Source organism: Metarhizium robertsii, assembly GCF_000187425.2.
Source record: "Metarhizium robertsii ARSEF 23 chromosome Unknown MAA_Scf_4, whole genome shotgun sequence".
In the NCBI taxonomy this organism is placed as follows: Eukaryota; Fungi; Ascomycota; class Sordariomycetes; order Hypocreales; family Clavicipitaceae; genus Metarhizium; species Metarhizium robertsii.
Window position 1 is genome coordinate 3,395,043 of NW_011942182.1, and position 22,235 is coordinate 3,417,277.

At 52.1% G+C, this 22,235-nt stretch overlaps 9 protein-coding genes across 9 annotated transcripts; 5 read left to right on the top strand and 4 right to left on the bottom strand.

Annotated features, from left to right (window-relative positions):
* Positions 1-1,030: 1,030 nt before the first annotated feature.
* Positions 1,031-4,828, top strand: MAA_11134 (uncharacterized protein; the record flags this gene model as incomplete). The annotated part of the gene is made up of 1 exon (XM_011413100.1): positions 1,031-4,828. One exon carries the CDS (start codon positions 1,031-1,033, stop codon positions 4,826-4,828), a length of 3,798 nt encoding a protein of 1,265 aa, XP_011411402.1.
* Positions 4,829-5,348: 520 nt separating this feature from the next.
* Positions 5,349-6,601, bottom strand: MAA_03150 (Tetratricopeptide repeat protein; the record flags this gene model as incomplete). Its single annotated transcript, XM_007821148.1, has 3 exons — positions 5,349-6,109; positions 6,182-6,308; positions 6,377-6,601. 3 exons carry the CDS (start codon positions 6,599-6,601, stop codon positions 5,349-5,351), a joined length of 1,113 nt encoding a protein of 370 aa, XP_007819339.1.
* A 1,087-nt stretch (positions 6,602-7,688) lies between these two features.
* MAA_03151 (D-tyrosyl-tRNA(Tyr) deacylase) lies at positions 7,689-8,390 on the bottom strand (the record flags this gene model as incomplete). Its single annotated transcript, XM_007821149.1, has 4 exons — positions 7,689-7,739; positions 7,806-7,999; positions 8,071-8,113; positions 8,193-8,390. 4 exons carry the CDS (start codon positions 8,388-8,390, stop codon positions 7,689-7,691), a joined length of 486 nt encoding a protein of 161 aa, XP_007819340.1.
* A 938-nt stretch (positions 8,391-9,328) lies between these two features.
* On the top strand, positions 9,329-11,389 carry MAA_03152 (CCR4-NOT transcription complex, subunit 3; the record flags this gene model as incomplete). The annotated part of the gene is made up of 3 exons (XM_007821150.1): positions 9,329-9,583; positions 9,667-10,690; positions 10,752-11,389. 3 exons carry the CDS (start codon positions 9,329-9,331, stop codon positions 11,387-11,389), a joined length of 1,917 nt encoding a protein of 638 aa, XP_007819341.1.
* Positions 11,390-14,946: 3,557 nt separating this feature from the next.
* Positions 14,947-15,606, top strand: MAA_11135 (uncharacterized protein; the record flags this gene model as incomplete). The annotated part of the gene is made up of 2 exons (XM_011413101.1): positions 14,947-15,149; positions 15,201-15,606. The coding sequence occupies 2 exons, from the start codon at positions 14,947-14,949 to the stop codon at positions 15,604-15,606; spliced, it is 609 nt and encodes a 202-aa protein (XP_011411403.1).
* A 1,091-nt stretch (positions 15,607-16,697) lies between these two features.
* MAA_11136 (Small GTPase superfamily, Ras type) lies at positions 16,698-17,921 on the bottom strand (the record flags this gene model as incomplete). The annotated part of the gene is made up of 1 exon (XM_011413102.1): positions 16,698-17,921. One exon carries the CDS (start codon positions 17,919-17,921, stop codon positions 16,698-16,700), a length of 1,224 nt encoding a protein of 407 aa, XP_011411404.1.
* A 57-nt stretch (positions 17,922-17,978) lies between these two features.
* MAA_11137 (uncharacterized protein) lies at positions 17,979-18,827 on the bottom strand (the record flags this gene model as incomplete). Its single annotated transcript, XM_011413103.1, has 2 exons — positions 17,979-18,675; positions 18,727-18,827. The coding sequence occupies 2 exons, from the start codon at positions 18,825-18,827 to the stop codon at positions 17,979-17,981; spliced, it is 798 nt and encodes a 265-aa protein (XP_011411405.1).
* Positions 18,828-19,161: 334 nt separating this feature from the next.
* MAA_03153 (uncharacterized protein) lies at positions 19,162-20,971 on the top strand (the record flags this gene model as incomplete). The annotated part of the gene is made up of 3 exons (XM_007821151.1): positions 19,162-19,218; positions 19,279-19,791; positions 19,850-20,971. The coding sequence occupies 3 exons, from the start codon at positions 19,162-19,164 to the stop codon at positions 20,969-20,971; spliced, it is 1,692 nt and encodes a 563-aa protein (XP_007819342.1).
* Positions 20,972-21,694: 723 nt separating this feature from the next.
* On the top strand, positions 21,695-22,235 carry MAA_11138 (short chain dehydrogenase/reductase; the record flags this gene model as incomplete). Its single annotated transcript, XM_011413104.1, has 2 exons — positions 21,695-21,721; positions 21,774-22,235. The coding sequence occupies 2 exons, from the start codon at positions 21,695-21,697 to the stop codon at positions 22,233-22,235; spliced, it is 489 nt and encodes a 162-aa protein (XP_011411406.1).

Consider the following 22,235-nt stretch of genomic DNA (forward strand, 5'->3'; position numbering starts at 1 on the left):
CTAATGTACACGGCGCCTGACTTGCACCTTCCAACTTAAATCAGTTCCTCTTGTCCACCTAAGCGCCCGGGCACCAGACAGTTCCAAGGCGGTACACGCACACCACACCACTCCTCCAGCCCGCCAATGTACTCCCGAGTTCCCCGCCCTCACTCCCCCAAGTTTCCCAAGTTCGCATTCGACTACAGTCACCAACACCGTCTCTGTCACCCATTCGACCACTTCATCCTGCTGCATACGCCGCCCCCGACCGACGACACTGCAAGGAACCGACCTGTCGAATCCGCCATACACACGTACAGAATCATGCTGGCCTACTGCCGACCAGCCCTCTCTACGCACACCTGAAGTTCACGCCGCAAATTGGCCGGTTGAGCTTAAAGCTGCCCGTGCCCTCGCTTGGCACGAGCTCCAGCCTGCTAGACTTGGAACCTGGCCGTCCAGAAGTGAGGCCAGCTTTCCGCGGGGCGAGAACTAAAGATACCCAGATATACACCAAACGTCGGTTCCGGTCCCGACACCGTTGTCTGGCGGACAGTTGCCCGTCCACTCCAACGGTTTGCGAAGTCATCGTATACAACCTGAACTCTCCGCCATATAACCGCCGTCGCTGCCTCTTACGGTGGGAGCCCTCGTCGCCTATACGGACCACGCATCGTCATTCTGTCGCATAGAATGGCTGCTCTATGCTGACCGTGGCTATACAAAAGCACAACGTTCAGAATCACCAGGCGCGGGGCAAAGGGCTTGATCCGTCACTCAACAGTCAACAAGCTCGCTTCCCACTCTTGGGCTTGTTGTCGGGGTTGCTGCTGCTCTCACGGGAATACAATCGCCGTGGCGCACATCAGTAACTCCTGTTTCACATGCTTCCGCGATTCCGAGGATTGCAAACGAATCGGGAACAAAAGAAAAGGGCGCACCCTTGAAGAGATTCGCGAAGTAGAATCAAAAGGGTTCCACGAGCTCTCAATGTAGCATCAACCGTCGATCGGAATCAGGAAATGGCATAGTAATGTCATCAACAGATATGGAAAGACAAAAACCACCCCCTACCGACGCCGGTAGCGACTCTGGAGACAAGCAGCCATCGCAGATCCGGGACACTCTCCAGAGTCCCAAGCAACCTACTGTCCCACCCCCTTCGCCGCCAGTAGATGCGGCGCCCGATGCGGCCGATTTGAATCCTTCTGCTGCTGCGGTGGCCGCCGCGTCATCTCTGCGCGCAGCATTCAAGCCGGAAACAAGCAGTGGCATGCGCTCTACAACTCCAGACAACTCATCAGATGGCCGCCGGCTTGGCGCAGGTGCACTTGACAGCTCGGCACTGGAAATGTCTCGCGATATGCAGCATGTTTCTCCCTTGACTGTTCCAAGAAGCGCCAGTCGGCGACAAGGCATAGTGTTGTTTAGTGACAACCTTGACGACAATTCCTACGACGGGGCCGATTCTGCAGCATCCCCTCTGTCGTTGCAAGCTGGCACCCAGCAAGGGGCTCAACTCCAGCTACAGCAGAGACACCCCAGTGCGCCAATACGACCTCGAACGAGGACATTGGATGCAGCCATGCTAATGCCGCAGCGAACGCCAACGGTAATTGATCAAAGACATAGGGTTGGTAGTGTCAGCTCATCTGGGTCACAGCCACTCCTCGATGACCAACGTTCCCCAGTTCCTGCAAATGAGTCTGTCGGCTACCCATCGACAAATGTTTCCCGGCTCCAGGAGCCGGCTACGCCTCAAACACCGTCAAAGCCCAAGGAAAAGAGGTCTGGCAAGCGACTATTAAAACGACAAGCATCTCGACCTTCTTCACCAGTCCCCACCCCTTCTCCTTCTGTTGACTCATTTCCACTGCCTATTCATGTCTCTGAACCCACCAAGTTGATCATGTTGATGAAAACACTTGGTGGCCGAATGCGGGGCGAAATTGAGTATCAAACGGAGGGTGATCACGGTGTTTGGCATACCGGTATTGCCTATATTGATGACGAAAAGGGGTGCCTCATGTACAATTCGGGTCAGGCAGGGCCGTTCTTCGCCACCCTCATTTCCGACCTCCGTAACTGTATCGTTCTTCCCACTAACCATCCTGATGATGGGAAGGATTGCCTCAAGCTCCTTGCCACGAGCCCTACAGCTGAAATATATTTGCGACCTGTAGTTCCCGAAGAGTGGAATTTGTGGCTTGCTGCATTCTTATGCTGGCAGCAAACAAGACCTTTGGCACCAAGAGTGCAAAATGGTGCTGGGAACAACACCCCTGCCGGCATTGCTGGACCGCCCATCCACAAGACAGGAACGCCAGCAGAAGGTTCCAAAGCTGCAACTATTATCAAAGTTGGAACTATTTTGCTGTGGGATAAGGGCTCTACAGGTTCCGCCAACGACCTAGTCCAGCGATCATCCACCAGAGGCGCCCTATCACCAGGCGCAACATGGAGGAGGATATCTAGCATTCTCCAAGACAACGGTGAACTGAAATTGCTCCTAGAAAACGATATCTCGCCTCTCTGTGTCATACAACTGTCACAGCTGTCAAGATGTGCCATTCAGCAACTTGACCACACGGTACTAGACGAGGAGTTTTGTCTGGCAGTTTTCCCAATATACTCTAGCACGGCGACGAAACTATCCATATTCAGGCCTGTTTACTTGGCTCTGGACAATCGCGTACAGTTCGAGGTGTGGTTCGTATTGCTTCGGGCGTTCGCAGTGCCAGAGTTATATACGTTGGATGCCAACGATCAAGACTCCATCCGGGAAGTGGCCGATTTGGAGGAAAGAGCCTGTGAAGAGACATTCCGAATAGAGAAGACTATTGGTGTACGAGTAACGGAAGCAAAAGTCAAAGCCCGGCCTGCCGGTCTGGAAGCGCATGTATATGAAAAGCCTTTCAGAGCCGGTCAAGATCCTTTGGTTGGTAATTATGTCGCCGAAGTAATTTTAGACGGCGAAGTCAGGGCGAGAACCACGACGAAGCTGGCAACCAAGAACCCATACTGGAGAGAAGACTGCGAGTTTGTCGACTTGCCGCATACCGTACAGGAGGTCTCTGTTGTCTTGAAACGGATTGATGGCACTCCTGATACGGCATCGACGGGATCTGGGGCAGTGCACCCTGGGCCGAACCAGGAATCTTTGTACGGAACTGTGCACATTGCCCTGGATAAACTTCAACGAGGCAAGGATCATGAGGATTGGCTGCAGATCATAGATGACAAGCAACAGCCGATCGGTTCCATGTTGATTAAAATTTCCCATGCGGAACAAATCGCACTGCTTGCCGTCGAGTATGAACCACTTTCCGAAATCCTTCATCGATTCACGTCGGGTTTGACGACGATGATATCAGCATCCTTACCCGGTCAGTTGCGCCGCCTATCCGAGAGCTTCCTCAATATATTCCAAGCGTCTGGTCATGCGGCTGACTGGCTCATGGCGCTGGTTGAGGACGAAATTGACGGCATCGGAAATGCCACGTCCATGAAAAAATTTCGATTCAGCAACCGTTTGAAGTCTAATGAGTCGATTGAGTCCCCCAGTGAGAGGGAGCTGATCGTGAGAGACATGAGCAAGTCCCTTGCTGGCGAAGCCAATCTGCTGTTTCGCGGGAATACCCTACTCACACAATCCCTTGAGTTTCATATGCGGCGCTTGGGCATGGAATACCTGGAAGAGGTGTTGCAGGAAAAGATTGCTGAGATCAATGAGTTGAATCCCGACTGTGAGGTTGATACTAGTAGGCTGTCCAATTGCAGTGGTACAGACATCGACCAGAGGTGGAATCGACTGATACAATATACTATGGAAGTGTGGCACTGCATTGCAGAATCGGCGCACTCCTTGCCAAGTGAGCTACGGCACATTTTGAAGTATATTCGGGCTGTTGCTGAGGACCGCTACGGCGATTTCCTTCGAACGGTTTCCTATACTGCCGTGTCCGGTTTCTTGTTCCTTCGCTTCATTTGCCCTGCAATCTTGTCACCTAAACTCTTTGGTCTGCTGCGAGACCACCCCCAGCCGCGGGCTCAGCGAACATTGACCTTGATCGCAAAGGTGCTGCAAAAGATGTCCAACATGTCTACTTTTGGCAAACGCGAAGAATGGATGGAGCCCATGAACAGGTTTCTGACTACCCAGCGCCCCGTATTCCGCGACTACATTGACCAAGTATGCGGCATACCCGCCGAAAGCGGCAGTGTAAAAAGTGTTCCGGCTGCCTACAGCACGCCCATCACTATACTAGGTCGCTTGGGCTCTGCAGCCAAGGAAGGATTCCCCAGTTTACCATATCTAATTGACCATGCCCGCAGCTTCGCTAGCCTGGTTCGCATATGGGTAGATTCACGGCCCGAAGACGTCAAGAAGGGCCAAGCAGACGGCGAGCTCCTCATCTTCAACGAGTTATGCACCGGCCTACAGAAACGCGCCGATGCCTGCTTAGCCCAAGTTGAGCGTACACGCGCAGCAAACGCAGCATCTCGCGGCGTGGCCGAACAACTTGCCGAGTCGCTCGAACAGGCCACTCTTATAGAATCTCTCAGCGTCCCCTACTCCCTACCATCCTCGTCAGGCGATGACCGACCACCGGGTAGTTCAGGTAGCGACGGCGGCGACGAAAGCGGATCCCGCCGCAAAAGCAAAGAATGGCGTCGTGGTAGAGACGGCCTCGAGTACAGAAAGGCCGGTGGGCTACGCCAAGTGAGCGGCATGGGAAGTGCCACCAAAAGCAGCAAGAACGGCAAAGTGGGCAGAACCATATTGAACGGCATCATGAGGATCGGGGGACGGGCAGAGAGCCCCGATGCAAAGGGTTCCAGATGACCCTTGTAGTTGAGTCATGATGATTGCTAACCATTTTCTTTATTTCACCCTTTTTCTTTACAATGTCGAGCTAGCATTGCTCGGACATGCATTTTGGGTAGGTGGCCAGCGTTGTGTTGAAGGAGGCAAAGGAGGGAGTACCGGCGTGGTACATAGGAAATATACCATTCGACAAACACTTACTCCGTAATATTAGAGGTGATGGGCTAACGATTAGAATAATATGTGGTCTGTGTATGATTAGCGGCAGACATGTCTACCAAAATACCGCTCATTTAAATACCATTTACAAACAGGCTTCAATGTTTTGCCAGAACACAGCAGCATGGCTGGGCGCTCGGATTTTATACAAGTGGATCAATTATTTTGTATCCCGGTGTCAAATTCGCCAGCACATGCTTTCAAACGTCAATATGTCAAAGAGTTGGCCTCAATTGTATTTTACTTTTATGTATGTCCCAGAAGTACATCTCAGAAGAGTTTCTCGTCATCATTTACAAAATCTATACACTCCCGCCCCTCACGAGAAGAATTTCTTAAACGCAGCCTTCTCCTTCGCCGCTCTTGCGGTAGCCTTGGTCTTGACAGAGGCAAGTTCCTTGGCAACCATGACATCATTGGGGGCCAACTTGCTTGCCTCTTCGAGATCCTTGAGAGCAGCCTCCTCGTCCTTGGCGCGTACGTGAGCCACACCACGACGATACAAAGCCTTGGCACGGTCAGCGTCAGAGGCACCGGGGACGTTGAGAGCAGAGGTGGCGTGGCGGATAGCGTCGTCCCAGGATTCGAGCTTGACGCTGAGCAGGGCCGAGTTGTTGTTCAGCGAGAATCGCAGAGCGTCAAGGCTTTGCTTGGTGGAGGCGGGTTCGTTGTCCAGGTCTGGGTCCTCGTTGAGGTATCGGAGGCCCTTTTCGTACTTTTCTATGCCCACGTTGAGGCTGCCGGCCTTGAAGGCCTTGTTTCCAAAGTCCTTGCAGTCGGTGGCGATCTTGAGAATGGTCTTGGCGTCGAGTTCGGTATTGCAGTCCTCGGGGTAATCCTCGTGGGGATCGCCCATGGCATCAGACTGCTTGACATCGGCTTTCTGAGCCTCCTCGCCGGTAAGCTCACCGCAGTCGGCAATGAGGGCCTCCTTGACGGGCTTGTCACCGGCCTCCGTCTTGAGGTTCTCGATCTGGCGAACAAGAGATTTCCCGTTCAAAACTTCACCAAACACGACATGCTTGCCGTCAAGGTGGGGAGTAGGGACGGTGGTAATGAAGAACTGGGAGCCATTGGTATCTGCCCTTGGTTAATATCACAAGCCGACCAATGGAGTAACAAAAGCAACTGTGGGATTCGAATAGAACGTACTGGGACCAGCATTGGCCATGGAGAGGAGGAATGGTTTCTCATGCTTCAGAGGGAAGGCTTCGTCTTCAAATTTGCTGCCGTAGATAGACTCGCCACCAGTGCCGTCGCCAGCAGTAAAGTCACCACCCTAGCAGAATTAGCACACTCATGGACACTTGAGGCACTCGAAGTCATGTGTCAGGGGAGCATTCTTACCTGAATCATGAACTGCTTAATCACTCGGTGAAAGGCGGAGCCCTTGTAGTGCAGGGGCTTCCCAGACTTGCCGTTGCCCTTCTCACCTGTGCAGAGACACCTGAAGTTCTCAACCGTCTTGGGAACCAAGTCGGAATAAAGTTCCATTGTAATGCGGCCAGCAGCTTTGCCGCCAATGGAGATGTCAAAAAAGACACGAGGTCTGGCGGAAGCTTCAGTAGTCATGGTGAATGGTTTGGTGGGCGAGTGCCTCCGAGTAGACTGGGCAGATGATTTGGAACTGAGAGAGAGGACCAGACAAAGCTATCTCTGGTCTCGGGGCGACTCTTGGAAGAAAATCCAGAAGAAAGAAATAGCACCAGTGGCAATTGGAGCCCTTGAGGCACACACGATTCGGCTGGAAATGAGTGTCAGCACGCGTGTTCAAATGGAAAGCAATGCTGACCTTTGAATATGCGGGGTTATCTTGGGTCGCAGGATTGAGTAGAGCTGAGAGCTCGGGGGCCTTAAATGGTGCGCGGCCGCGTGCTTGAATAGGCTGGCCCTCGGAGCCAAACGCAGTGTTGCCGAGAAAAGAGGCAAGGGGCACTTTTGGTGGATTCAGATACTGCGAGGGATACGGCGGCGTGTAGACGAGAAACAGCTTGCCTCGACGTGTGTGGAATAGAAGGGTGAAGGGTACGCGCGAAGTTGTGAAACCAACGAGGAGAGAAGGCGGCAACTTACAGAGGAGGGTGTGGCAGATGACCTGGCCGGACGTCAAGGAAGAATCGAGACGGGATAAATTACAGACGCCGATTGGGGTCAGTGACGCAATGCGGATTGCCGGGCTCTTGAAGGGAATCAAGTGAGATCTCGTTGTACCGGATTCGAGCTTCGTTGGTGTGGAGGTGGATTCGAGATAACAAGGCCTTAAAATCCGCTGGTGGGGTTGCATTTGACCTTTCCAGTTGGAGCTGTGGAAGTTTCTAGCTGACTTGCCGTGCACGGAATGCACCAGTTGACCAGAGCTGTGCACGTCAACGCCATCGCGAGCAATGGGCAAATACATGCACGTGTGGACGAAAGCGATGGTGGTTGTCTAATTTTACACATACTACATTCTAATCATGCCGCTATTTTTGTGTCGCCATCTAGCCTGTTCTATTCATGCCCAAATCCTACTTGCCCGACTATTCGTCCTCGTACTGAGTACAACCGTAAACAATGGGCTCCGGGCCAATGGTGATCCCACTCCTTTATATTTTCTATACATTTGTATCTTATAGGATGCTTTTGGCCTCGATATCACTGGCTCTGGCGGACAAGCCTCTCATTCCGACTTGTCGTTGTTTTGACTGCCCGCTTGCAGTTCCAGAGTAACCTGTTCGAGTGTTAGTTGCATCTGTACGAGGCAGTCATCGCACGGACAGACAAAAGAGCCACGTACCGGGCCATCATTGACTAATGCCACTTCCATCATGGCTTGGAATCTGCCGTCCTTGACCCTCTCCGCGTCGTATCCCGCCTTCACTTGGTCAACAAAGTAGTGGTATAGCCGCTGTGCGTCTTCCGGTGCCGCAGCGCCGTGGAAGTCGGGCTTGGTTCCCTTTTTCGTGCGCGCGAGGAGAGTGAATTGCGAGACTGGGCATTAACATCAGAACCCAGTCATGAAAGCAAGCTTCCCTCCTCTCGGCATCTGCAGAGCTACGTACCGCATAGCACTTCTCCGTTAATGTCCGTAACGCTCTTCTTCCACTATGAAGCCAGTCAGCAACAACATAAAAATAGAGCACTGGTACGGCATGGTAACGCAAAAGTCAATAATGCTACTTACCCTTCCTCCATTGTCATCATCCCAAAGTTTCATCTTGATGACCTTGTTGGCAATCTGCTGTGCCTCCTTCTCTGAGTCACCAGGCGCCACGGCCGCGAAAACGAGCACCCCACGCCCAATCGATGAAATGACCTCCTTGTCCACCGTCACAGACGCAGACAGGACCCGTTGAATGATAGCTGTACGGGAAAATGACATTAGAGAAGCGAGTTCAGCACTGGGTTGTGGAATCTACTTAAGTACCTTTCATGATGTCTATGCTGGGAGTGCGCCAAATAAACAGCTGTAACCAGTAGGAGCTAGATAAAACTCGACAAAAAGCACGAAACAAAATTCGCAAAATTGTATCAAAAAGCGTCACAAAATTACCACCAAACAGTAAAACCCAGGCCAGCCATCTGCAATGCTGATATGGATAGCGCTTAAAAAGAGTGCAACGGACCAGTTTTTGGTGTGAGTGATGTGCTTGGTTCCAACCAAATGATTCGGAGGCGCAGCCTATCATGAGTCGATCCATTGACTAGCAGAGTGCCATGTCATGTGAGATAGCTAATGTATCTGACTAGCATCTCGTTTGCGAGCGCGGGTACTCATAGATAGTGCTTCCCGAAGCACACTGCTATTTAATTGCCCTGAAACTTGATTCAAGGCCTGAAATTATTGCTCTTTTATTTATGCAAGTAGTTTTTAAAAGCAATGCTAAAAGATTGGTTTCATGTCTATGATTCATTAACCGTTGGCCGTTGAAAAACTTGCTAGTCGCTAACGTCAGTACGCCCGTAAGTACAAGTCACCGCTAGTCAGCCACACGGCTGTGACCTCTCCTTCCAATCTCTAAACCCGTCACGTCAATTCAGATCCAACTTCCACTGCATTACGCCGGGCGAACGACCACATCTACAACCGGTTCATAGGCAGAAAGCATCAGTAACAACTTAACAACGCCGCACCGACGCTCGAGGGCATCTTCTTCCACCTACGCGACGTGTGCATCCGAAGCTCCACGTAGCTGACTTTTTTCACTACGCTGGGGGTAACCATAAGGCGACGCTCAAACCAATCCCAAGCCCAAAAATCGCCACGATCGGGCAAAGAGCGCGGGGCTCGGGGCTCGGAGGCTCCTCACTGTCGAAACAATGGCGGCGAGGAAATTACAGCAGGAAGTCGACAAGTGCTTCAAAAAGGTGGCCGAGGGGGTCGCCGAATTTGAAGCAATCTACGACAAGATCGAGCAGTCGAACAACCCAGCGCAGAAGGAAAAGCTCGAGGACAACCTCAAGCGCGAAATCAAGAAGCTCCAGCGGTTGCGGGATCAGATCAAAACATGGGCAGCGAGCAACGATATCAAGGACAAGGCTCCTTTATTAGAGCACCGCAAACTCATCGAGACGGTTGGTGCCCAACGATGTACCATTGTGACACAAGCACACCTTTGATCAATAAAAAAAACTAACCTCGCACGCCAATGTTTTAGCAAATGGAAAAGTTCAAAGCGGTCGAGAAGGCTATGAAAACCAAGGCTTACTCCAAAGAAGGGCTATCGGCAGCGGCTAAGCTGGATCCAAAGGAACAGGCAAAGGTTGAAGCCGGCGAATTTTTGAGTAATATGGTTGACGACCTAGAACAACAAATTGAATCTCTAGAGGCCGAAAGCGAATCCATACAGGCGACGATGAAAAAAGGCAAGGGCCAGTCTGCCAAGGCTGAACGAATGGCCGAGATCGACAGAGTAATAGAAAGGCATAAATGGCACCAAGGAAAGCTGGAGCTGATTCGAAGATCTTTGGAGAACGGTGCTGTTGAGACAGAACAGGTAAATGAAATGGAGGAGAACATTCGATACTATGTCTCGGATAATATGAATGACGACTTCATGGAAGACGAGGGTATATACGACGAGTTGGATCTGGAGGACGAAGAAGGCACGTACGGTATGGTCCAGGAGAACGAAAAGAGTTCATCTCAGGATGCACAGTCCGTTCAAGACGAGATTATGCCCGAGCCCGAACTGTCGTCAAAACCTTCGAGAAAAGTACCCAAAGAGATCGAGGCCTCGGCGCGGAAAGCCTCATCGCAAACTAGGTCCCCTTTGCCGGCACTCGCCACATTGCATACTCCCTTATCTTCAACAAGCACTGGTGGTGTTGCAAATCCGTCAATGAAGCCAGCTGCTGCGCCTGCAAGACCAGCCGGAGAGGGTCTTAAGTACGCGTCTGCCGCCGCCGCCGCTGCCGCAAGCGATAAGGGCAATGTAGGCATTGCACCGTTGCCGCCACCGCCAGGATCCAGCATGGGGATATCACCTCTGCCTCCAGTCCAGCCAAGAACAAGTGCGACAAATTCTCCAGCTATTGCTCCGGCACAGCCAGCAACAGGCTCCGAATCGAAAGCTCCGCCTCCGCCAGCCGAGCCCGAGATTTCCATCATGACGAGGCCATCCAAGAAGAAGGGTACAGGGAAACAGCCTGCTGTTGCCCAGAACGCAGAAGGCTCAACAGGTAAGATCTGGTTATATGTTTGCCCGCCTTGTTCTTAGTGCTAACTGAAGGTCAATCATAGTGCAGACGAATGGGGCCACCAATGGTATAAAGCCGATTGTGGAGGAACCAGAGGAGTCCATTTATCACTTGCCTTCGTCATTGCAAGATCTAGTCGAATCTTATGAAACATCGAAAAAACGGCCGCTGCACCCTTCTGCTCAGTCTACATTGCGACTTATGGCGGCCAGCCAGGCGGCATTACCAGACGTGGTAGATGCCGACGTCCCTCGGAATTACCGACCCGATGTTCCTATGCCTCAAACAGGCTCTGGTTTTCCTCGTGAACCGCTGCCCATCTTTGACGACCCTCGTCTTTACGGGAGGATAGACCCTGACACTCTGTTCTACGTCTTCTACTATAAGCAGGGAACTGCTCAGCAGTATCTCGCCGCTAAAGCACTCAAGGATCAAAGCTGGAGATTCCACAAGCAATATCAGACGTGGTTCCAGCGGCATGAAGAGCCCAAGAATATTACGGAGGAGTTTGAGCAGGGCACATATCGCTTCTTCGACTATGAAAGCACTTGGTATGTGTCTCCTATACCCAACAATATCATGTTCGTGTCGTGGTCGGGGTCGACTAACATCGCGAGCAGGATGAACCGCAGAAAGGCAGACTTTAAGTTTGCTTACAAATTCCTCGAGGACGAGGTGTAATGTCGGCAGCGAATCGTCGCATCCCAATTGCCGCTTGTATCTTGATTATAGTGTTTGATCCCGTTTTCTCTCGGCTCGGTGTTCTAGAGACAATTGATGTAGTGGTAGGCTACACTGGGTTAGGGGATATAGTGTTTGCTATTATTTTTTTGGTCAATTGATGAACCAGGGCTGGTTCTTGATCAGACGGATTTGGGTGCTTGTTGTGCCGCGCAGTGACTCTATCATGCTGTGTCAACTGTAGACTTATCACGGTGGCACGGATAGGTATACAACGTGCGGCAGGAGGCCGCTGTGTAAGCTGACGAGACACAAGTGAGGGTGATTTAAATAGCAGCCTGGATCGGCAGAAGTATCAAGTTAGGCGCCACGGCACTGTGATCGGCAAACGAGGGAAGCTCGCGCTGAAATAATCGCACAGACTAAACGTAAATTCCGAGAATGTATACAGTAATAGTTCCTCCGAGCAACCTGACTCACATGGGCCAAGCATTTTTGTGGCGTAAAATGCTTGTCCGAATGCCTCAGTAGGCAAGTTCAGGGTAGCTGGGGATGGGGCTGGGTTGTGTAATGTGGACGCGCAGCCATCTCGTCAAGGTTGGGTGTGGCAGAGGGGACCGGACAAAACCATAACTCGGGGCAAGAGCACATCCAGACCAGAGTGCTCCTTCCTTCCTCTCTAATTAGAGCAGGCAAGAGCAGGCAAGAGCAGAGCAGGCACGGCGGGTTTGCTGTCGTCAGCCGGTGCTGACTTCCTTGCTTGGCAGCAGGTGCCTATCAATCAATTGGCTCACGTGCACAATCCGCACCGGACGGTTCACCTGCGAACACATGATTGCAAGGAGCCTTGCGATAAACGACATGGTTTGCATCATCTACCGTTAATGGTCCCAATAATCTCCTCGTCTCCGCCAAAAAGCCCCTGTACTCATCTAAACGACACTTTCCACGGCTGACGCCGACAAGACCCAGGGCTGCGGCTCTGCGAGGTCTTGGGGGGTGAGCTGCGACGGTCGCACCGATGGCGTCGGCCCATTTGGCGACCGCATTGGCCAGGCACATCGCCAGGCTCACTGATTTCTCTTCAGGATATACTCGTACGGAGCATGCAGATTGGTACCTAGGTAGGTAGCCCGTCCGGGTTTGGCACCCCCCCTCTCAATGCCTCATCCATGTCCTTGCCCATGTGTGGTACTTGGTAGACATACCACGGCAGTGGCTGACGATGCAGAGAAACGCAATGTACGGGGTACCAACACGTCGACTGGGAGCCGTGTCGATCATAGTCGCCGTTCTGAGAGGGAATGAGACCAAAAACGGACCCCACGAAATGGGTTCGAAGCACTACGAATTTGCCTTCGTTCATGGCCGTAACTAGTCTCCTTTCAACTCGTCTACCTCGTTAAAACTACATTTTGGTGAGGACTGCGTTTGTTTCACACAGACCGCCGTATCGAAACCCACTACAACAGCCGCGCTCAACATTCTTGTGGACATGACCTGCATAGATCGATCCACTGTTCCCAAGCGGCAGAGGAACAATGACGACAGCAGAGCCTTGCACAAGATCACACTGTCGCACTCAAACAAGCTACGGCCTGTTTTACGCTGCGGGTGGTGGTAGTCGGGAGATGAGAAGAGGCCGCGTACAGAGAGAGGCTTGTCGACAGGTCTATGGCATATTATCACGGTACTCAAGGCGGTGATATCACTCCATAAGCGGAAGCCTTATCAGAGCAGGCACTGTTCAGTGTTTGTCGTCTCCCTCCTAGAGCCTACTGTACCCGCCGTTTCCCACCCACTCTAGATAGCTTCTGACAAGTCACTGACCGTCTCAAACCTGCCAGCTATGCTCACACAATTCTGCTATCAATCTGGAGGGGGGTTCGCTTTTGTCACCCTCCAAGTTCACTCATCAACTGTCTGGCTCGGAAACTCCGCCTTGGCACTGGGAATTACCTACTGTTAGGTACCCATGTAGTCGCTTGTGGTGCACTGCTTGCCCGAACCGTTGGCTGAACATTACGCCTACCTACCAAGGTCGGCCGCCAGCGGTCACCTCCTCGGGATAGAGAGCTTTGGTACAAACACGGGTCTTGTTTATGCCTGTACTGATCCTTCACCAGACAACGAACTGAATGATTTGGCTACATGGACAACGTGGTGTTCCCAGAGCCAGGAAACTCGTGTTGAAGGTCCCTTGGTCGGACGGGATCTCCGCAGTTCATTTCCGACTCTTCTCTCAGTGATGCACGCCTGCCAATGGTTTATCATGGTCGGAAAAGCGGCTGTCAAACACTCCCCATATCTTGGTCATGGACGGCCCTCGGTTCGTCAGCCCTAAGATGACCCGTAAGGCTAACAGCGTTGGCCCCAGCCGTTTATTGGCCCACCAGCCCATGCGCTCTCGTCTCGGGGCTGCAGCCATGTTTCCTTTGGACGATTCCGAATCGAGAGCATTGCTGCATCTTGTCGTCAAGTATTGACCAGTATCTGGGCTGGCTTAGCCTCACTCTTGAAGGGGCCCTGGCCCTGCCTTTGCATCCCAAGCATCCTTGCACTGGACCACGCAGCCACGCTCTCCTGCCCTATCACCCTAACTGGCTCCTCCAGACGGCAGCCTAGAAGTCTGCCAGCGGGAGCTCTTACATTGACCCTTTCTGCTCTGGTCAACTTGGGATGTGTTCTGTGGTTTGTGCCGTGGCATTGCGTCTCCGCACCAGGAAAGAGCGTTTGACTCACATTGAAACCATAAGACGGGATCCATATTGCTCACATCATTTTCGAATCTCGTCTCCATCGACATGGCCTGTTGGCCTCTGACCCTGATTCCCACTCGGCCGGGTCACAGCCTTAAATGTCCCCTTGTTCATCATGCCCGTCCACATCATATCTACATACTCCGTACATACATACATAGACATCCCCTGAACAGGGTTCCACATTCTAGAAAGCCCTTGCTTTCCTTTGACGCTTCGTTTTGGCTCTTCTACCCTCGCAGAATTGTTGTTACTTAAGCCCATTGTGTCCTTTTCATTGATCACTTTAACCACCCGTCGTTGGTCAGCCCTAGGAAGTCCCTTCCCCCTTTTGAACAAAACGCAGATTTAAAAGTCAACTCGGAGAACTCTTACTCTTACATTGGAACTCTTCAGTCCTTCTCCTCTCCGGATTGGTAACGCAAGGGTGATTTGTTGTTCATAAGTTCAGTTTAAATCTCTCGAGACAGCCTGGTTTCGACGGATTTCTGTTCTCCGAATAGTTATTCCGTCGACAACTCCGTCTCGTGACCGGGTATATTCTTTACACCAGGAAACAGAGACAGCACCATCGTGTACAGTAAAGTCGACCGGGCGTCTCCAGGATCACTCGATATGGATACTGCTCAGGGCTTAAATATTCAACACTTGGAATATTCATTTGGGCAATATTATGATACGAGTTCGCCATACATGCCGCAGAGCGAGGTTTCATCACGGGCAACGCAACAGTTTGACCAAGCGGATTCTTCATCACGTACCTGTCGCTCCGAAAGCGGGAGTGTTTATGATTCTCCGATGTCTGTGTCGCCGATGCTCAACGGATTGCATCCTAGTTTCCAGAGTCCATCGTCAACAGGAAGTTTTCCTAGCCCCAATCACCATCAGTTGAGCCCGTCCTCGGCCGTAACGGCATTATATTATTCTTCCCCTAATCTGGATATCGACCGAGACACTCCTTCTCCGCGACCGTCACCCGAAGACCGGGGGTCCAAGCCATCGTGCGTCATATTCCTGGTCCTCAATTCCAGTCCTGAATGCTAACTGTACAGATCACAAAGCGGCCGTGACTACCCCGTCTGTTGCCTATATCCAGGGTGTAACGCCAAACCCTTCAAACGCAGAGCAGACCTAGACCGCCACTACAAGCACCGACACGCCTCAGAGTCACAAAAGGTCTCGTTCAACTGCGACTACCCACGGTGCTCTCGCCGTCGCGATCCGTTCCATCGATTAGACCACTTCCGCGATCATCTTCGTGAATTCCACAAGGAAGACATTGAGAAGCGCGGCGGCTCCATCAACGAGGAGTGGCTGGAAGACCGACGAGTCTCATCAACCTGGTGGCGATGCTCAAAGTGCCTCAAGAGAATCTATATTGACCAAGACGGCTACGAGTGCCCCCACTGCAAGACTACGTGTCAACCGAAGCGTAAGGAGGCTCGTCGCAGAAGCTAATGGCACCCATTATCTCGGTCTTTTGCGGATACACTTTTGCGCGCTGTTTTCATCAATAATTAGCCTGCCCTGGTTTGCAACCTCGATGAGGCTGGCTCGATCGCTTTAGAGCGGCTCGAATGTGACCATCAAAATTGCTGGCCAGTTTTGTGTCACACAACCCCCTCCAATAAAATAGATACCAATGTATATACGTCGCGAGGCAGCCTGGGGCTCCGCCATGGTGCACAAGTAGGAATGAGAGAAGGTCTACGAATAAATGAGCACGACGTATACATACAATACATAAATATACTGCACAATCTCCGCCGCAAAAAATGTGACTCAATGGCCATATTCACCCGTCTTCTTCAAGGTAGGCATCCAAACGCATCGTGATAAGATGCACTTCATGAGTCGACTTTTCACCAGCCGTATCAAGTCATGAATCACCAATATACACATGGCACCAACAAAAACCGAGACAAAAGACCATCTGACATGCCTGGTGGTGTGCCACCAAGACACACTCCCACCAGTAGACACTGCCGAGTCAAGGCACCCCTCTAGGCACCTTTTTTACACTTACCGAAACCAGGCTTGCATCAAGCATCGTGGGGACTGGTTTGCCGGAACCCAGGGACCGGCCACCTCGCGTTCAATCGCAGTTGTCCCGTTTGCCAGCGTGATGCACACCGCCACCGCAGCAAGAAAAAAAAAGAGAAGATGTTTCTCTGGATCTCATGCGATGTGGACCGCGCCCGAAGGTTTGGGAAGGGGCAAGGAACATTGAAGTTCTTCTAGAAGGTTGAGGGGGGCGGTGTTGTGGGGCGCATGGGCAGGCTAGCCTGTCGGGGCTGTGCTTGTTCGCACCAGCCTTGTCAGGCATTCAGGCATGACACGAACTGGACTGATCTACTGGATGGACCTGAGGCAGATCGGAACTGATAATGATTGAGTTTATGCTGCGAAGACGCTATGATATGATAGATCATGTGGATGCGGTCCGCTCCGGTGGATAACGCTGTGATTTCATCAATTTCCCTTCCCTCCCCTCTCCCCCCCTGACCTGGCATCCATGCAACTGGGGGAAGCACAGTGACACGACGAAATCACTCGATTGGATCCTGGTCGTGATTTGGCAATGCCCGAATATCAGGGCGATTCGACGTTCGTTTTCGCGCACGGCTGGTCAACAATTGCGCTGCATACATTGGCGCATGCTGTGTCTCGGAGGAGGCTAGCTTGCCGACGAAGGGTTGGGGCTGGCGGTATACGACGTCGGGTTTGGATATAGCCGGCTTTAGCGCTGGATGGTGGGTGTCGGCCGATGGAGATTTTCGTTTGGTGGATGATGGATGGATGAGATATGGCTTGGTGTTTGGTGTTTTGGGGGCCGATGACAGGTATTGTGCTGCGTTGGTGGCCATTGGGTCTGGGATGCTTGGTCTGGAACTCTCGAGAGGATTTCGGCATGCTGTTTCGATGCCGCCAATGTCTTGTGTCAGATGCGGGTGAGCTGGCAGGTTGCTGAGGATAGTACTGCCTTGATTGCGATGCTGTTTGTATGTGTTGGATTCTTGTAGGATGTCCACGAGGTCTTGTGTGTTGAGCCTGCTAGGTAGTGCTATGGACAGGAGGTTGTCGTCTGTCAATCTACTGGAGGGGGAGGGGTGGCATATCGATGCTGAAGAGCCGCATGCTGCTAATGTTTTCGGATAGGGTTGCTCATTTGCGGAGAGGAAATACGGATACCTTGTTCCTGCATGGACGAGCTCGCCGTCTGCGTCCAATCCTCTTGGGGCCACTGCAGGTACTTGAGGATCATGGTCTGTATATGGGGGATTCATATGTCTTAGTTCAGCGTTGCGCTGCTCAGGACGCTTTCCGCACTTGGGCGAATTTCGAGGCAGGCTAATACCTAAAGAATTATCATATCCATAGTTGAATCCGTCAACACTTCGCCCAATGTCGACAGATGGAAACATGTCTAATGTGCACTGGCTGCCGTTCTGCGCTCTCACAGTAGACACCGATTCTGGACGAGGAGATTTTGCATGGAGAAGGTTTGATATATTAACCGACCGCTGTGGGCGTGGGTGGTATAGCGACTGGGGAGAGCCGTCTTCGCGAGGTAATGAACTGGTTGTGCTGCAGGATTGATCCGACCACCACAAACGCTGCAGACTCCTGGAGCCGCTAGACCGGTTGCTCAGGCTGGATGAATGAGCCGGCACAGATAGTTCTGCAATAGCTGGTGGGTTGTGGTAGCTTCCAAGTCTTCCGGATAATAGAGCTTTGCCTACACCTTGTCTTTGAGATGCTTGTGAAGACATAGTGGATGGCTGGTATTGAGAACCTTTGAGGCTCCTGAGGGAGTTGCCATCCTGACTCTATCTGAAATTCTGACTCCCAACGCAGACCCGAATGTCGCCAGCTTTCGACTTGGTAGATGTTACCCTGGCTGCTTCAAAATTAACAGCTTTGCGTGGGTTTCGCCGTAAACTACCGTGTTGCATCTTTGTAGGTTGCGGGTAATCTATGGTAAGGGATTTCTGAAGGGATATTCCTGTCCAGTCGTCTTTTCTCAGCAGTCTCTGCTTCTTGGCTTTGATATCGGCAGCACCAGTGGGTACATTGACCTCGTTTGCATTGCGCGGCGAAAGAGCCCTCTCCTGCTGTGCCGGCGAGTTGATAGCGGGAGTTATTCGCGGTGATGGGCTCGCCGTTGAACCATTCCGAGGCCTCTTCTGAGCTGAATGCCGTCTTGTCCTATCACGTTCTTGGGTCAGGGTTTCTGCAGTGTTTCGCCGATCCTCTATGTCAAAGATCACAGCGGCTTGGCTCTGATGACGACGTGCAACCTCTGTTGATTTGGCTTCTGCAGCATGCCGCCTCCGAGCTTTGGCAAAAAACTCTTGTTGCCGCGACAGCTCCTCGTCTCTTCTATTCTTCGGGGCCCGGGCACGCGCTCCTTCTGTCCAGTTCATGCTCTTAAAGATGGAGATGATACAACTCAGACTCTCCACATAGAAGCTGAGAGTCAGGTTGACGAGGCATGATGATGGCGTGTAGTCCGCTTGTGATGCACTGCGAATGTTTGCACCATGGCTGGCCTAAGACCCTTTTGTCCTCGATGACTCTGCGCTGTGGTCTGAGCAGCACGTGAAGGCAGGAGCGACCTGGGCGGGTGCCAGATTAACAGGCTGCCGCTTCGCTTCGTCGATAGTGCCACGCGGCATTATGAATCAAGTTGAATCGGCGCGATAAACATTAAATTTCGTTCACGAGCCAAGCCTGTGTTTTTTTCAATGTCGACATTCTGTTGTCGTCGATCCTGGAGCGGACTAGCTCCACATGCACCTCTGAGTGCCTGCTGACGTCGCTGCGTGCCGCGAATACTAGTGAGCAGGCCAAGCTGTGGCCACCTATCCGGATCCGGCCTCCTCAACTGTCGGCAGCTTCATTCCCCATCCATAACTTTTAAGGCAATCATCCTCCTGCACCGACCTTTGAACTCGAGAAGCTATATTTCGCGCACAGAATTGATTCCCAGCACGCCGATTAGCATTCAAAATGGCCGACGCAGAGGAAAAGGCGCGCCAGGAAAAGATCGCCGCAGCGAGAAAGCGCGTAAGCATACTGGTCCCCTGCTCCGGCCCCAGCTCCCATAGCTTCTAATTGCGCGTATAGGTCGAACAAATGAAGAAGAAGAAGGGCAAAAAGACTGCCAAGAAAGACGACGCCAAAGAAGAAGACGAGGTCCCCGAAACCGCGTCGCCAAATGCTGAAGAGCAGGCTGAATCGTCCGAACTGCCTTCCGCAGATCCGGCCGAAGATAAGGGAGGGGAAGCCGCCGCAGGCAACGATAAGGCGGTTGAAGACGAAAAGGCAGACGACCAATCACCGTCGGAAACTCCATCGCTGGCACAACAGTCGAAGATGAGATCAACATCGTTCCGTGCCGGTGCGGCTGGAACCACTTCTCCAGTCCCTTTCAGCCCCGATGGTGACACCGCGCCAGAGATTTACAGAAAGCAGGTCGCTCGCATCGAGGAGCTGGAGAAGGAGAATAGGAAACTATCCAAAGAGTTCTCAGATTCGGAAAAACGATGGAAGAAGGCGGAGGATGAGCTCGCTGAGCTCCGTGAAGCCGATGGTGATTCTTCAGCGAAGGGCAAAGCGAATAATGAAACGGAGCAGTTGGTGAGTGGGTTGCCTCAACGAGGGGCGGGCATCATATGAGGCTGACAGACTGATACAGAAAAGCGAAGTTGCTTCACTTCAACGACAAAACACGCAATTGCAGCAACAAGTCTCGAGAGGCTCGGGCCATGGCCATCGGCCCTCGGTTTCTATTGCTACCCCCCCTTCAGAGCTGCAGGCCGAACTCGACACGAAGAAGTCCACCATCGAGTCCATGGAAATTGAAATCTCCACTTTGAAAGCTCGGGTGCAGCGACAAGAAACTGGCGCCGAAACAGAAAAAGAACAAGTAAATGCGCTTGAAGACAAGCTTGCTCGGGCCGAAGCAGCTGCAGGCAAGGCACAGCGAGAATTGCAGGATGTGAAACGCAATCTCGAGAGAACAACGGATAAAGCAGTCCGCGAGGGCAGTGAACGTTCAAGCGCAGAGGTCAAAGTCAAGACGCTTGAACACGAGCTGGAGGAAGCAACAAAGGCCAAGTCTGACATGGAGGTCAAGATTGACGCGTTGGAGAAGAAGGTGGCCACACTGACCACCATCCACAAGGAGCAGGACTCCAGGTCCCAAGCCTTGCGAAAGGACAAGGAGCGTGCCGAAAAGGATGCAAAGGACCTGAAAGCCAAGGTGGAGAAGCTGGAGAGCGAAAATCTGAAACTTCGCAGCCGCAAGTCGGCAGACGGCGGTGGCGGACTTGATGACGAGGGCGTGGACGAGCTTGAGAACGAGGAACGATTACGACTCGAAAAGAAGATTCGAAGCCTTGAACACGAAGTGCACGAACTGCGAAGCGGGGCATGGATCGAGAAACGCCGGGAAATGGAGGTCACCAACACCGGCTTCCATGACGTGGATCTTTCCGGAGGCTCGATGGGACACTCGTCACAAAGAAAACACTCGACTAGTGGTTTCGGTGAGTTCTTGACCAACGGGCTTAACGCCTTAGCTGGTGGTGGTGTTGGAGGAGCAGGAGCAGGTGCTGAACACGAGCTGATGGATGACGACGACTTTGACTTTGACGAGGATGCCTTCCGCAAGGCCCAAGAGGAGGAGTCAAAACAGCGACTGGAGAGGATCAAAGAGATCAAGCGAACTTTGAAGCACTGGGAGGGCTGGAGGCTAGACATTGTCGACATTAGGAGGGGTGGGGGCGAGGGTATCGGTGACATTTTCGACGTGTAGAGGACATGAACTCAGTTTGTACGATTTAGCAACAAAAGACGAACAATGGAAAGGACGGGTTAAAGGCGTCTGGCCAGGGAGCTTGGGATGGCTCATGTGGACATGTCGATGCGGCTATGGGTAAGCACAGCTCGAGCATATTCGATTTTGGGGATCCCGTGGCGTGGAATTGCATCATTTCGGACCGACATGATGGATGAACAAGGCGGACACAGAAGCTGGGTTGGTTGTGTGCTATTCTTGGTGTGTTTAGGGATATGCAGGCCGTCTTACACCCATCTTTGAGCTGCTTGAAACGCGTTGTGAACGTGCTCAACACTCTGACGTGCCGTATTGCGTGGAATATCGAGTTCAGTATCCCATGGAGCAAGAATTTATCTATATAAGACGTCGCTCATTCCGTGAAAGTGCTCTAATTTCTTTCCTCATCTTCATCGCCTTCAACATCTTCAACTGTTGACCTTCAACACCTTCATCACCTTCATCACCTTCACCACCTTCACCGCCTTCATCACCTTAATTCCAAGCACTACACCATGCCGATGCAGAAAGGCCAGCAGAGTCAGCCAGCCGCTGTCCAGGGCCGTCCTCCGCCGCCCATTCCCAGCAATTGCCCGCCACCTCCGCCGCCCCCCCAGTGCACCCATCTTCTGCGGCAAGATTCGAGTGAAAGAGTTACCTGTCTGGTGGTTCGATCGGGACGATTGGACGTGTAAGGAGGCAATGAAGAGCTACAACTTCCGTCAAAAGGTTCGTCAAGGAGGACATCCCTGAGCATGAAGTGTATACTGATGAGTTCTAGGATAACGTTGTATCCAGCCTTTGCCTTGGGAATGTTGACATCCGCGTCGGTGTGGTGTTTTGCAATTACGTACTTGGACAGAATACATCTCAGCACGTGGACGACTGCGTCTTTAATCCGAGGGCGAAAGAGAGGCTTCTGTGGCAGCCATTACACATCGAATTAGATATTCCCATCATGGTCAAGCTGGGCGAAATCGCAGACGAATTTCATATGTATGATCTTAAAGAGAAAGTTTCGGCCTGGATGCAGAACAAGAATTCACGGGTATTGCCTCCAGTGGCATCCGACACTTCATCGCAAAAGCCAGCGCGTGGCGGAAAACCCAAGCGGTCCAGCAATGCTGAGCAGCCCGACGAGGACGAGTTCACCGACGGGGAAACCGTGGTGCTATCGCCCCAGCAAGTTCAGTGGTTCGACAGGGCTGATCGTCATGAAATGGCCAAATCAAGCCGACACTGA